This window comes from Lepidochelys kempii, chromosome 11 (genome assembly GCF_965140285.1).
Source record: "Lepidochelys kempii isolate rLepKem1 chromosome 11, rLepKem1.hap1, whole genome shotgun sequence".
Classification (NCBI taxonomy): domain Eukaryota; kingdom Metazoa; phylum Chordata; order Testudines; family Cheloniidae; genus Lepidochelys; species Lepidochelys kempii.
The window spans coordinates 38,649,128-38,662,432 of NC_136390.1; the positions used below are offsets into that span (position 1 = coordinate 38,649,128).

Consider the following 13,305-nt stretch of genomic DNA (forward strand, 5'->3'; position numbering starts at 1 on the left):
CCTGGTTAAATTCTGTCTGGATACCAAACTGTATCAATGAGACTAATGGAGAAACCCTGCTGAACTGCACTTCTCTTCCCATGCCCAGGCTTTTAACTGGAGGTGCTCCAGGTCCAGATGAAGAAGGAGTCTTTCAGCAGATGTAATGAAGGTTCCTCAGTTGTTTATCAAATATAAAGTGCCTTCTGATCCATGGAGGATTAGGACTTCAACTCTCCTTTTTCCTCTTTTCCACATCCTTTACATGAACCATCTTGAAAGGCAGCAGACTTTTCTCTGACCCTAACAATATTTCCATTGTCACAGAGAAACTCTGACCTCTGGTTATTCCCTGGTTTTGGAAGGGGTATAAATAAGGTTATGTTTTAGTCACTGATATTTTTAGTAAAAGTCACAGGCAGTAAACAAAAATTCACGACCTGTGACCTGTCCATGACTTTTACTAAAAATACCAGTGAATAAAACTTGAGGGGCGGCTACCCAGGGGCCCCGTGGGTGCTGGGGGAGGCATGGGCGGTGGCAGGGAGGGGCTGGATGGTTGGGTGGGGGCATGCAGCCTGGGACCCCCATTGGTGTTGGGAGTTGGCAGGGCCAGAAGGCTCCTTACCTGGCTCCACGCCAATGGGAGCTGCGAAGCGAGCTCTCTGGGCGGAGGCAGTGTGCAGAACTGCCTGGCCACGCCTCCGCCTAGCAGCTGAGTGAGGGGGATGTCGCCACTTCCGGGGAGCCCCCCAGGTAAGTGCCGCCCAGAGCCCGCCTCACCCCATTCTGTGCCCCAACCCCCTGCCCCCTCCCACACCCAAACTCTGCGGCTGGGGGCGGGGAGGCCAAGACTGCCCCAGCAGCAACTGGTGTGCCTCTGCGCAGGGGCTACCTGAGCTGCCCCTGAGCCAGTCACACTGGCCGCTGCAGAAGTCACGGAAAGTCACGGAATCCATGACTTCCATGACCTCCATGGCAAACTCACAGCCTTAGGTATAAACACTCATGCTTTGGAGCATAAACAACCCTCTAACTGGGAGTTAAGACAAAACTTCCCCTGTAGGCAAGTTGTTATATAATTTCCCTCTGTAGGGTTTCTTGTACCTTCCTCTAAAGGATATGGTACTGGTCAATGTCAGAGACAGGACACCATACTTGATGGATCTGATCCTGCAAAACCAACATTATGGCTGTGCTCAGAAACACCGCTAACAGAGCTGCTGAAGTGAATTAAAAGGATGGGCACTCTGAGATACTGGAAATTGGTACAGCTCAAGGGGTGACCTTGAGAGACCTGCATGCTTTCCTTTTTCTGAGTGGAGGACCATAATCCCTGGGTCATCTTGTCTTCCAGGTATGCTTCCGACCCTGCAAGGTTTACTTTCATAGCAAGTATGCAAGGATCTCTAGGGAAAACTGAGTTGATTTTCAGCATGTTGTTTGTACTTACCTGTCCACAAGAGAGATCCAGATGTGATTCAGTAATGACAGTTAATTTTGTATTACATCTCCTCAGTGGTACCATGTTCTCAGGAGGACTATCTGGAGGCACATTGTGTGAAATCGGGGATAACACAGATGCTTGGTACCAGCAAACACATTCACTAGAGACAATTGGTTATGGATAAGCACTGCCAGGAAATGATTGATGCAATGAAGTTTGTATCTTTGTGAATATTTACCATAATGGTAAAATTACAGTCAGACCCATGCTTATTTTGACCTCTGGTTGAACAATTTTCTGCACTGGGCTCAAAAGATTTTTCTTGATTTTGATCAAGTGGTGGGGCTGAATTTTTTCCAGCAGCTGGCGAATTCTGAGTGAGTCTGTTTCTCTGGGCATGGCACAGGTTGTGATGTTGTCCGTGCATGGGTATAGATGCCTAACTGGGGACCTGAGCCTTGCTGTGACTATTACCAGCCATTTCTTAGGATTCTGGATGCAGACGGCAGATTGAAAGAAAGAGTCTTGTACAGGAATTTTGATCTCTCATGTACAAATCCTCAGGAATTTGTTGGCTTAAGATGAAAAATTTATCTAGGTCTTTCTTGGGGGGAGGGCAATCTCAAAATTTTGGAGGGTCTGTCTCCTGAATTTTGAACTTCAGAGATCAGCAACACTCAGTGGTTAATTTGTGATGCAAGAGGGCACAAACAATTAGGTGCTCGGACTCAAGCATTTTTTTACTTTCTTAACTGATGCAGCAAGCCCAGAGGTGCGGGGGCTATGGACTGTCAAGCCTACAGGTGCCAGAGCTCAGCCCTTGACAAGCCCTGGAACAAAGTAAGCACTGGCAACACAGCTGCTGCCTGAGGCAGGACTCCATGGGTGCACCAGGCATCTGCATGCCCTGACAAAAGCATGCCGGGGGCAATCCTGATACAAAGCCCAGCAAATGCTCCTTCATGGAGGGAAGGCAAAGGAGAAAGGGTTTAAATCCTGGGTTTTATACCACTTGCCCATTAACTACATTAATCACTGCCTTATGAATGGGATGTTTGCTTTTGCCTTTTTGAGGCCAGAGTCTTACTCTGGGGCAGGCTGTGACGGGTCTTCCTCTCTGACTTGGCTAAGCCCTCCACACTGGAGTCGCAGCTTCAGGCAAGGACTGACACCCTACACAGCTGTCCAGTGCAAATCCCCATCCCCTAGCAGTGCAAGGGTCAGTAGCTTACAGCTCGCCTTCTCCAGCCTCATGCCCTGGCAGAGTGAGGGGCAGCAGCTAGCGACAGCAGAGCACAGCTCGTCCTCCAAGGCTCTTGAAAAGCTGTGCACAGCACCTCCTGGACTTGGTTCAATGCCTGCAAGGCTTCTCTGCTGCTGTGAAGGGGAAAGGGGGCAGAGACAGCCGTGGAAGAGATGCTGTACTGGGGAACCCCAAGGATTAGAGCCTCAATGCTCCAGTGACTCCTCACCTCAGGAGAGACAGAGACACACACGAGCTGAAATGCAGTCACTATGCACCATGAAAAAACTTTAAACTTAGAAAACAAAGAGGCATAGAGAGACTGAACTGCCAACTTGTTCTGCTGCTGAAGGCAGAAATTCTGGTGGCCTGAGCTTGCGGGTGGGGTTTAGTCCTGGAGCCTCCAGCAACAACACTGGACCATCTCCAAATCATAGAATATCAGGGTTGGAAGGGACCTCAGGAGGTCATCTAGTCCAACCCTCTGCTCAAAGCAGGACCAATCCCCAATTTTTGCCCCAGATCCCAAATGGCCCCCTCAAGGATTGAATTCACAACTCTGGGTTTAGCAGGCCAATGCTCAAACCACTGAGCTATCCCTCCCCCCCACAGTGAGAGGCACTGCCCATTAGTGATGAATGTAGAGAGAAGCTGTGCAGAAGCAATGTATAGATCAGAGAAGATGCTAAAATACTGCATTAAGAATCAGACAAATGAGCTAGCACAACATTAGAGTAAATTTAACTCCATGTGAATTTCAGGAAACCCAGTAATTCTATGTGCCTGCAAATTACTAACATACACTGTTCTCAAAATCACAGGTCAATTCTAAGATTTGTTAGTTAATCAAAACTGCCAAGGAAGTCATGGAAGTTTTGATTGAGTAATGGTGGCAGAATTTGGTCCCTACAATTTTGGTTACCTGGTATAAGACAGAAACAACCATGTGATTAACAATTACAGCACTACGTACTTACTGATTACTTTTCACAATGGAATTTAAAAACTATTAAATGATTATTAATGGGCCATAGTATAAAATGGTACCAAATGCATCTGAAGTGACAAAAAAAGGAGAAAAAAATCCTGAGCTCTGAAAGTAAAGTGTTATAATAAATTTCTTTTAAAAATCCTACCACAGACGAGACAGATACATACAGATGTGCATCAGCCCAGTAAAGCTGCTGTTCCTCATAGTCCAGGGTAAGTCCGTTTGGCCACACCAAATTGGTGCTTACAATAGGTATTCTGAAGTTTCCTCCAAGTGTAGCTCGTTCTATTTTAGCATTGGTACTCCAGTCAGTCCAGTACATGTAACTATCAATCAGACAATTGCAAAGTTATCTCTTTGGCAAACAAAATCCACAGGACTCAATTCTGTCGTAAGAGACATCCATTCTGGTCTCTCCTACTGAAGTCAAGAGTCAGCTGGAAATATATATGTGAGGGAAGAACTATCTCCATCAATTAGGACCCTGATTCTGCAATAGCAAGGACTACTGCACCCACGTGAAGCCCCACCATTTCTTGTGTGACCTTGGGAAAGTCACTGAATTTCTCTCCTTTGGTTTCTCCATTTGCAAAATAGTGCTAATAACGTTATTTCCTAATTCAAAGGGCTGCTGTGAGGATAAATTCATGAATTCTTGTGAGGCACTCAGATAGTACGGGGTATTGGAATCATATAGGAATCTAAATAGGTAGATTTTATTGGTGTGTCAACTAATCCTAGGGACATGATACTCTCAGAGAAGCCTTATTTTGAACAACCACCACTTGGTCCTCTGCTCAGCTCAGTTGAGTGGTAGATAGATACCTTCCCATTATCTTCTCTGTCTAGTTTGACCAATGTCTGGTGCTGGATGCCTCTCCTTCCTGCTGGTATAGAGCTCTTTCTGGCACCTATCCAGATTGGCTAGCATTCTCTGTCAGATGGAGTCTCTTGTGGGTCCTCTGATTTCATCTGCAAAGCACTGTCTCATATTGTCTGCATATATCTGAATATACTTGCACATTCTGTTGCACTGGCCAGGAACAGAACACAGAACTCTGTGCAATTCACATAGTACCCTCAAGCTGTTATCTTCCAGCACACATATTTCCAAACTTACATCATTTTTCTCCTCTATTTCTTTTCTAAAAATAGTATTACTCCCACTGTACCCCGCATGATTTACCTCAGAGTGCCACTGCTTTTGTCTTTTTGACAGTTAGTTGACAAAGCCAACTACCAAAGGTCTATATCTAAATTTAATCTTATATTTATACTACATCCAAAAAACCACAAATAAAGAATATCGAAGTTGCAAAGTCAAACATGCAAAAGTTAAGAAATGCCAGAATTAAGGATCCCCATGCAACCTTAATTCTGACCCCTCCACTTCCTCCTCCCCACTTGCACAGGCACCAGCAGGAGGAGCCTGGGTGCATAGGAGCTCTCAGTTCTGGTGCCCAGCACCACAGCAGCCAGAAACAACATTTGCAAGGAAAGTCCTGCTCAGCCCTGCAGCCTTGGATGCATGCCCAGTACCAAATTTGGCTGACAAACTCTTAAAAAGTCTCTACTAAACATGAGCAAACTCATATTTTTCAAAGACCAAATATGGGCAGTTTCCTCACAGGAACAGCAAAAAACCCCACATTGCTGAGAGCAGGGTGATCTCTCTGTCAAATGGGTCTAACAATGGGAAGTGTCGGGCATCCTTAACGATCAGCAGCACTACCAGCCCCACCTAATATAAAAATACAATTTTAATGAAAACTTTTGAAGAAAAAGAGAAAGACATACCCTCTGCAAGGATCTAGTACAATAGCTCTAGGGCGTGGAACACGGGCAACCACTGTGCGGTTAGATCCATCGACAGCCATTGAGCTGATAGTCTGGTTCAAATAGTCACTGTAATAAACTCTGTTACTGATCCAGTCAAAGGCTATGCCATCTGGAGTTCCCAACCCTTAAGAAAGGAGAACATCTCTTCATTACAACTTTCTGAAACATTGCCATACACTTCACCAAATCATCACCATCACAATGGGCCAAATCCTATGGCACTTATCCAGTTAAGATTCCATTGACATCAATGGGTGTTTGCCTAAATACAAATCTAAGAAACAGGCCCTTATAAGGGCACGCAGTGGGAGTGGGTTTTCTCAGACACTTGTGTGGCCTACTTAAGGGCAAGAGGAATTGCAGTCTCTATCCCCCAGGAAGTGCAGGGACTCCTCCCACACTACTACTCTGGGAGTGCACAGTGCTCCAAAGGAGGCAGAGACAGGTGGGGAAGAGGCAGAGACATTGCCCTACTTTCTCTCTGCAGCCACCCTGGAGTGGGACCAAGGCAGTCAGGGCAGTAAGTTGTGCCCCTGGAATGGGTACAGCAACAGGCAGGATTCCAAGACAGAATCCCTCCTTGAGCTCTCCCAGGGGAGGTGCAGCCCCACCCTCACCCCCACCACTGGGCTGCGCTGAAAAGCCCCCTGAGGACTTGGCCCAGTATGAACAAACAGTGTAACTCAGCAATTATGATGAGTAGCTCTGCTTTCTCAAAACACCCTGTAGCTCTTTTCAAGCTTTTTCTCTTCTCCATGTCTTCTTCCACCCCATCCTCTATTCACTGAAGGCCTTCATTGAGCTGGTCTGCAAGATCACTATCCCCCTCCCACCATGAAATCTCTGTTGAAGACCCACTTCCCCGGTGACACCTACAAGAACCCAAGATGACTGGTAATGCCAAGGGTGACAGGAAACTGCAGATATTCTATAGTAATTAAAAAAAAACTAAAAACCCAGAACATTGTGGTACCCAACACTGTATTATCAAGACATGGCCAAACACCACCTTGAACACTCTGCTTGTACGTTACATCCAGCTAACCTTTCATCTGTCTGTTTTGTCCTTTTATATTGTACGTTCTTTGGGGCAGGGACTATGCTTTCCCATATGTTGGTTCAATGCTCATTACATTGTGGGAACTGCTGGAAACAAACAATAATAGTACTAACTAGTCTTATACTTTCATAGTTTGTGTGAGTACTGATAAAGATGGAGTAAAAACCTGAAAGGAGGAAAAAACTAAGCAGAAATGTCAACAGAAGCTTTCAAGAGAATATCTTAACTCAACAGTCTGTCTTGATCATTAGAATAAACATACTGTAACTATTTAACTAATGATCAGGTGCTATAATCCTATCTTGTTAATATCCAGTTAGTTTAGATCAAGTTTAATGGCATTTACCTGACGCAACTATAGTTGGAGTGCCAGTTCCTGAGTAAATATTAATGTAACTGATTTTTCCTGTCCCAGCTGGAGAACTTTGTGTAAAATATATTCTGTTGTTCATGCTGTCAAAATCTAGAGCCACTGCAGTTCTTAACACATTCACTGTGCGAAATGGGGGGCTGTGATTCTCGGGATCGAGCTGTATGCTTCTAAGTGCATTCTCAAGGGCAAAAATCAAGTAGTCATCTGTTGAAATGGAACATCTCTTGCCATCACTTCCTAGTGTGCCGAAGGCACACCCACATTTAGGCATCTGCAGATCAGGCAAGGCAAAACACAAATGGGAACAACCTCCATTGTTCTCCAAACAAGGATTGTTGTTGATACTGAGGGGAGACCGTGGTTGAAAACGGCTGTCGTAAATGGCAACATCTCTTAACCAATTAATATTGTCTCGTATAACTGTTGGCTGCTCAGTGTTGCCTGGCTCTTTGCTGGCTTGGAAGACTTTTTTCAGGTTCCTGTCCACCCAGATCATAGAATTTTCAAAGATGGTGATGCCATATGGTGTTGGGTAGCGACTACCATAGCGAACAATTTCTGCCTCACCCCTATCAGGATGAATTCTTGCGATCATATCTAAAGAATCATCAACCCAATAAACATAGCCATTGCTGTGATCTACTGCCAAGCCACGAGGTGTGACAATGCCTTCAGATACAAGCACTGTTCTGTTTGTGCAGTCAAGAAACGCACGTTCAATCTTTGGATTCTGTCCATAATCTGCCCAGAAGAGGTATCTGTTTTTTGGGTCTACTACTATATGCCTTGGCATATCCACTCTGGTTTTCAGGAGAACACGTCGATAAGTAGTGTTTAAACGCAAAACTTCTACAAAAGTCTCTGTCAGGAAAGCGTTTGTAAAATAAAGGTTTCCTGTATTTGGAAAAAAAAAAAGATAAAATACAATTTAATTCAAAACCAGAGGAACACAAGCTGGTACCTTCAAATGGTGATCAAAAAATGAATAATAAAATTATGATGAGCAAAGACCCAAGTATTTATCTGGTTAGGACATTTGCTTCCTCAGAAAGAACTTTTAAAAATAGATGCTCAACTGTGAAGAATTAGACAAACAGTACCACAAAATAACATTATTCAAATTCTGCCCTGGATTCATTCATCCATCCTTACTAACTTCAGTGGGCTGCATGGGCATAATTGAGACAGAATTTGGCCCATTCATATAGCTCATCATCATGGTTTCATACAACAATATCTATTTAGTTCAAAGGTCTTATTTTATTGCATTGCTTCAAATCAACATTAACATTTTTTCCTTAGCATTTTATTTGAAACTAAAGACACTATGTCTATATATACACCACTGTGGCGGCAAGTAGTATATGTGCAATGCATGCCACAGTGAAAAGCACACACCCCGAGGTGTGTAGCTACACATGCCAGTGACAGGCTCTGGGAGAGGGAAGGCAGAGGGGAAATGCTTCAGCAGCTCCCTGCTGACGGAGCCTTTCACTGAGGTGAGGAAAGGCTGAGCCTTTCCCCGCAGCCTTCCCCTGCAAGAGCCATTCTCCACTGTTGGAGTCATTCCCTTCTGTGGAGAAGGGCTCCAGCAGCGGGGAACTGGCAGAGCCTTTCCCCACTGCTTCACCCCTGCCAGACAGAGCCTTTCCCCACTGCCAGAGTCTTTCCCTGCAGCAGGGATGGGAGCTGCCAGAGACTTTCCCAGTGGTGGAGAAGAGTTTCTGCAGTGGTGAGGGAGCTGGCAGAATCTTTCCACTTTTCTGGAGCAGGGAAAGACTCCAGCAGCATGACACTACACTGTTAAAAACAGCAGTTTAGATGGGGACACAGGTTTGGACATGTACAGAGCCATGTAGGGTAAATAGTCGGGTACATATCCACATCCTTCAGGCATGTCTGTAGTCTACTAAGCTAAGCCATGCCTCACCATCTATACTGCTATTTATACCCATGTGTATGTACACTACACACCACCAAAAGACGGGTGCAGCATAGACACAGCTGGAAGAAATTACACCAAAGAAACAAAAACAAAGGTATGCACTTGACAATGATCTCCTGTTTAGTGTTAAATGAATAAATGCTTTCTAAAAAGTTGGTATTTGCATTAATTATAACTTGCTGTTTGATTTAACTTGCAATATTAATTGGAAAGTATGGTTTTAAGTCTACAGCTTAGAGCCAAATTCTGTCCTCTACTTTGTTCATTCAACTCCTACTGTAATCAATGGGACTGCTGCCCTTCATACATTTTTTTCATTTTAAAACCACTCTGCATATACAGCACTACCTAAAAGCACACGTTTTCCCTTTGAAATATTTCCATGAGTTCCTTTTTCTATAAAACTAATTAGTCTAAAGATTCCTACAACATATACAGAAAAACTTTTATTATAAATTCAGCTATGCAGCAGTTCTGCTTACCTGCTACCCAATCAATTGCAATGCCACGGATTCCATTTCGTCCTATTCCATTTGTAATAACGTTTCTAAAATAAGAACCATCCGGCTTAATTTTACGTATTGCGTTCTGAGAAGAAACAGTACTGCTGAAGTCACACCAGTAAATGAAACCAGAAGGCATGTGAACATCCACATGAAGTGCATTTCGTCCTGAAACATTTTTAAAAAGCAATCAATTATTTTTAATATAAAGTATTTTATTTAAAATTTGTGGTTTATGTTATTTGCAAAGGACAAGTGAATTGAGGTTTACAATCTCATGGCATAAAATCTACCATCAATTTACATTGCCATGGTACTCTTTATATGTAAACATTCAGATAAGATCATATAACTGGCTTCTCTGTTAATGTGCAGAGCATCGTATATATTATGGCTCAGTTGTTCAATATTTAAAATAGTGCAGGAGAATATTAAACTAATAAAGTCTGATTATTACAGTGTGCTAAAATTAAATTCACAAACTACATCTGCAAAAAGAGGTTGTCTTCTGAAAATGTAGGCCTTTATGTGGAGATCAGTATATGCCACTGAATTGTATACATTCCTTTCCTCCATGGCATGATGCCTAGGCAATATTATTATTCAGTATATTAGTCTCGTTGTTAAATACACCATATGTCAGATAGGCAATCCCCAGAGCATTACAAATCTTTAACAGAAAATGACAACATTAGCCATAAAGAGATTTTTCTCATCTACTACTATCTTCACATACCTCTTCCTGCCAACGGTACCATGGCTTCAGAGTGATCAGATGTCTCTAAGCTAAATCCTTTAATTGCGGACAGCATGGAAACAATTACAAAGGAACTGTATGGGGAACAAGTCCTGTTATCAGGATTTAGCTGGAAGCCAGTAGCACAGGCACAGGAAAATAGCCCACCAGGCACAGGCAGACAAAGCTGCTGACAAACTCCAATATTGTTACTGCAGCCATTCGAGGAACCAGCAGAATCTGTGTCGGAAACAAACAGATGCATGTAAAACCCCAACAGTGCAGCTGTTCATTATAAACTCTTGTTGTTCTAGAATAAAATGTGTACGTGCCACAAGCTTATCAGGAAAGTGACTAACAACAATAAGCAGCTAGCAACAGTAAGAATCTTAATAATTTTGAACTGTGGCAAATAAATAATAAAATAATTGTCCGGATTCCTCTCACCTAAGATGAAGAGATCTTCAGTAGAGCATATTTTTTCAGGATCAGATATGACTCTCATATAAATTTGAAGTAAACTAGCTAATAAAATTCCAGAATTAATTATTCAGTTAAAGTTACAGCTGTAAACTTACTATAAAAACAAATGCGACAGCAAAATCCTAACTAGATAACCGCACAACTAATTATTAGAGCTGGGAAATGCCTCAGATGATTGTCCTCAAATAAAAAAAACAAAATTTGCTTTGCAAGTATTCATACCCCTTTGTGTTCTACTCCTGAGAATATTCAAGCAAATGAGGTTATATCCAGGAATGTTCATAAAAACAGAGAATTTTACATGAATATTAGAACATCCAGCGAAACTGAATTTTTGAACTCAGAAATACACTTCCACAGAAACTTACTTCAATAAATTGTGCTCTTTCAGTCAGAAAAAAATGACACCATCATCTGACCAATGTTTCTTATGAAAATTAACCACATGGATGGCATTTCAATACCAAATAATCTAATAAAATGCTGAGATTTATTCACAGAAATTATTAGGTGAATAATTTTGAAAAAGGAACACACTAGAGAAAACTGAAAACTGCTCATGGACAATTTGCAAGTAGAAAAGGATGCTAAAATTCACAGCAAAATATTATTCACTGTGAATTAATCAACCAGTTCTACAAATTACTTGAGGACATTTGAGCACAGAAATGAATAAACTGACTAGCAATGAGCCCAATGTCAAAACTAGAGCATAACACCCTTGGACATTGTGTAAGTTAAGATCTCAACTATGCATGTGAGAAGGATCTCTACAATCAATCAGAACTCCCTTCTCTCCCAGAAAAAGTTAACACAGCCTGTGTTAGTATAGAGCAGTGAAAGTTAATGTACTTGAATTCCATACCGCACTACTAGAAATCATACTGAAATAAAAACTAACAAAAACAACCCTAAACTACATTCATACATTTTAAGGCCAGAAAGAACCATTATGATCGTCTCCTCTGAGCTCCAATAAATATTTTGAAACTCTTAAAATAGAGATACCTACATGAGAACTATAGAAATATTTGAAAATGCAATAACATTAATTTGTCTCAGAACTACAAATACATAATAGTATTAAAATGTTGTGTCGAAGACATATATAAATCCTACTGCGCATCCCATAAGTAAGTTCATGTTTTATCAACATATCATCAAAGCCGACAAGACTAAAATTAGCCCTACCCACTTAGTTTGGTTTCAAAGGAATGCTCTTGTAGAGCATTACTCTTGTATACTTCAGTAATCTGACTGAACAGAAATGAGCAGACAAATACTATAGAGCTGAGGAATGCGGCTATACACTTCTATGCACCTGCATGATGTGTAAAGATGCTCTCAGAAACCCAAACCACCACCTGACTAATTTATGGTTTGCCATGCCGTCTTGTTGGCAATTTAATAAAGTTTCAGATTCTTGTTTTGAGGATGGTAGATTTTTCAAAATTAAGGCTTCCTGACTCTGCCTCTCTAAATTGGAGCAAATACTCACTGTCTCTATAATACACTCGTAGGCACTTCAGTCTTGGAACATTGTCTCTCATCACCACTTTGTTCGCTCCAGTGGACTTATCAACCCGCTCAATGACCTCATAATCTCGATCAGTATAGTACAGAAAGGAATCATAGACAGCGATTCCCCATGGGTGAGACAGATGAAGAACCAGGGTCACACGATTTGTACCATCCACATTGCCTTTTTCAATCTAAGAGATCAGTTAGAATTTAATTAGAATTTTATACATGCTGATAAACTCTGTGAACAGAAATCTATGCATTTTCCTTGGGTTTGGGGCGAGAATTGGATTTTTTTTAGAACTATTCTTTTCTTTCCATTAAAATTTAACAAACTTGTCATTTTTCAAAACAGCTAATGGCAATCTAAAATAAAAGCCTCTTTGGAGAAAAGAAAAAAGTATAATTATATAAGAGCAAAGTTAATGTTAGTAAAAATATTATTCACTCCTATCTCATTAACACACACAAGTATTTTAATCTACTTTATTCTTTTTTTTAAGTGGGCACCACTACCTGCAGTGGTTCTCAAACTTTTGTACTGGTGACCCCTTTTACATAGCAAGCCTCTGTGTGCACCCCCCCTTAGAAATTAAAAACACTTTTGTACATATTTAACACCATTATAACTGTTGGAGGCAAAGCGGGGTTTAGCTCACGACCCCCTGAGGGGTGCCAATCCCCAGTTTAAAAACCCCTGTGCTAGAAGGATACACTCTGTTCAATAAAACCGGCAGAATGGAGTGAATAGTTCACACCTTTTCTCTCGCAAACTTTGATGTCATTCATGGAAAGCCTGTTCTAACTAATGCCCTCCTGGACCTCACAGGTACACCATGACAGTTATGAATCAGAAAGGTATGTTCCTGCTCACACTGAGAGATTCCTCTGGACTCTGCCTGACCCACAGCAGCATATATGAGCAGGATATAGGAGCCCTCGAGGGGTCAATTGTCCAGTAGTCAAAAATCACTATGGCTTTTTTAATGTTATGGAACGTGTGAGTGCACACTCTTCCACAGGGACACTGGATAAATAGTTTATTTGGTAAACAAGCCTACTGTGTTGTCCCCATACCTAACTGCTGTTTCGGTATCCATGGAGGGAGGGGCACGAAAGGCAGTTAGGCATTCAACTCTCATTGAAATTCAAAAAAGCAAGATTCATTCCAGTCCAGCAGCTACT

At 42.1% G+C, this 13,305-nt stretch overlaps 1 protein-coding gene across 5 annotated transcripts in view; it reads right to left on the reverse strand.

Moving 5' to 3' along the window:
* LRP2 (LDL receptor related protein 2) overlaps nt 1–13,305 on the reverse strand; it is a 181,192-nt gene that overhangs the window by 69,340 nt on the left and 98,547 nt on the right. For all 5 annotated transcript variants that reach the window (XM_073305750.2, XM_073305749.2, XM_073305752.2 and 2 more), the window contains exons 36-41: nt 12,098–12,311; nt 10,117–10,356; nt 9,360–9,548; nt 6,906–7,826; nt 5,458–5,623; nt 3,828–3,986 (exon numbers count right to left, since the gene is read on the reverse strand). In XM_073305750.2, the coding sequence (XP_073161851.2) occupies nt 3,828–3,986; nt 5,458–5,623; nt 6,906–7,826; nt 9,360–9,548; nt 10,117–10,356; nt 12,098–12,311 (1,889 nt within the window). The remainder of the gene's footprint in view (nt 1–3,827; nt 3,987–5,457; nt 5,624–6,905; nt 7,827–9,359; nt 9,549–10,116; nt 10,357–12,097; nt 12,312–13,305) is intronic.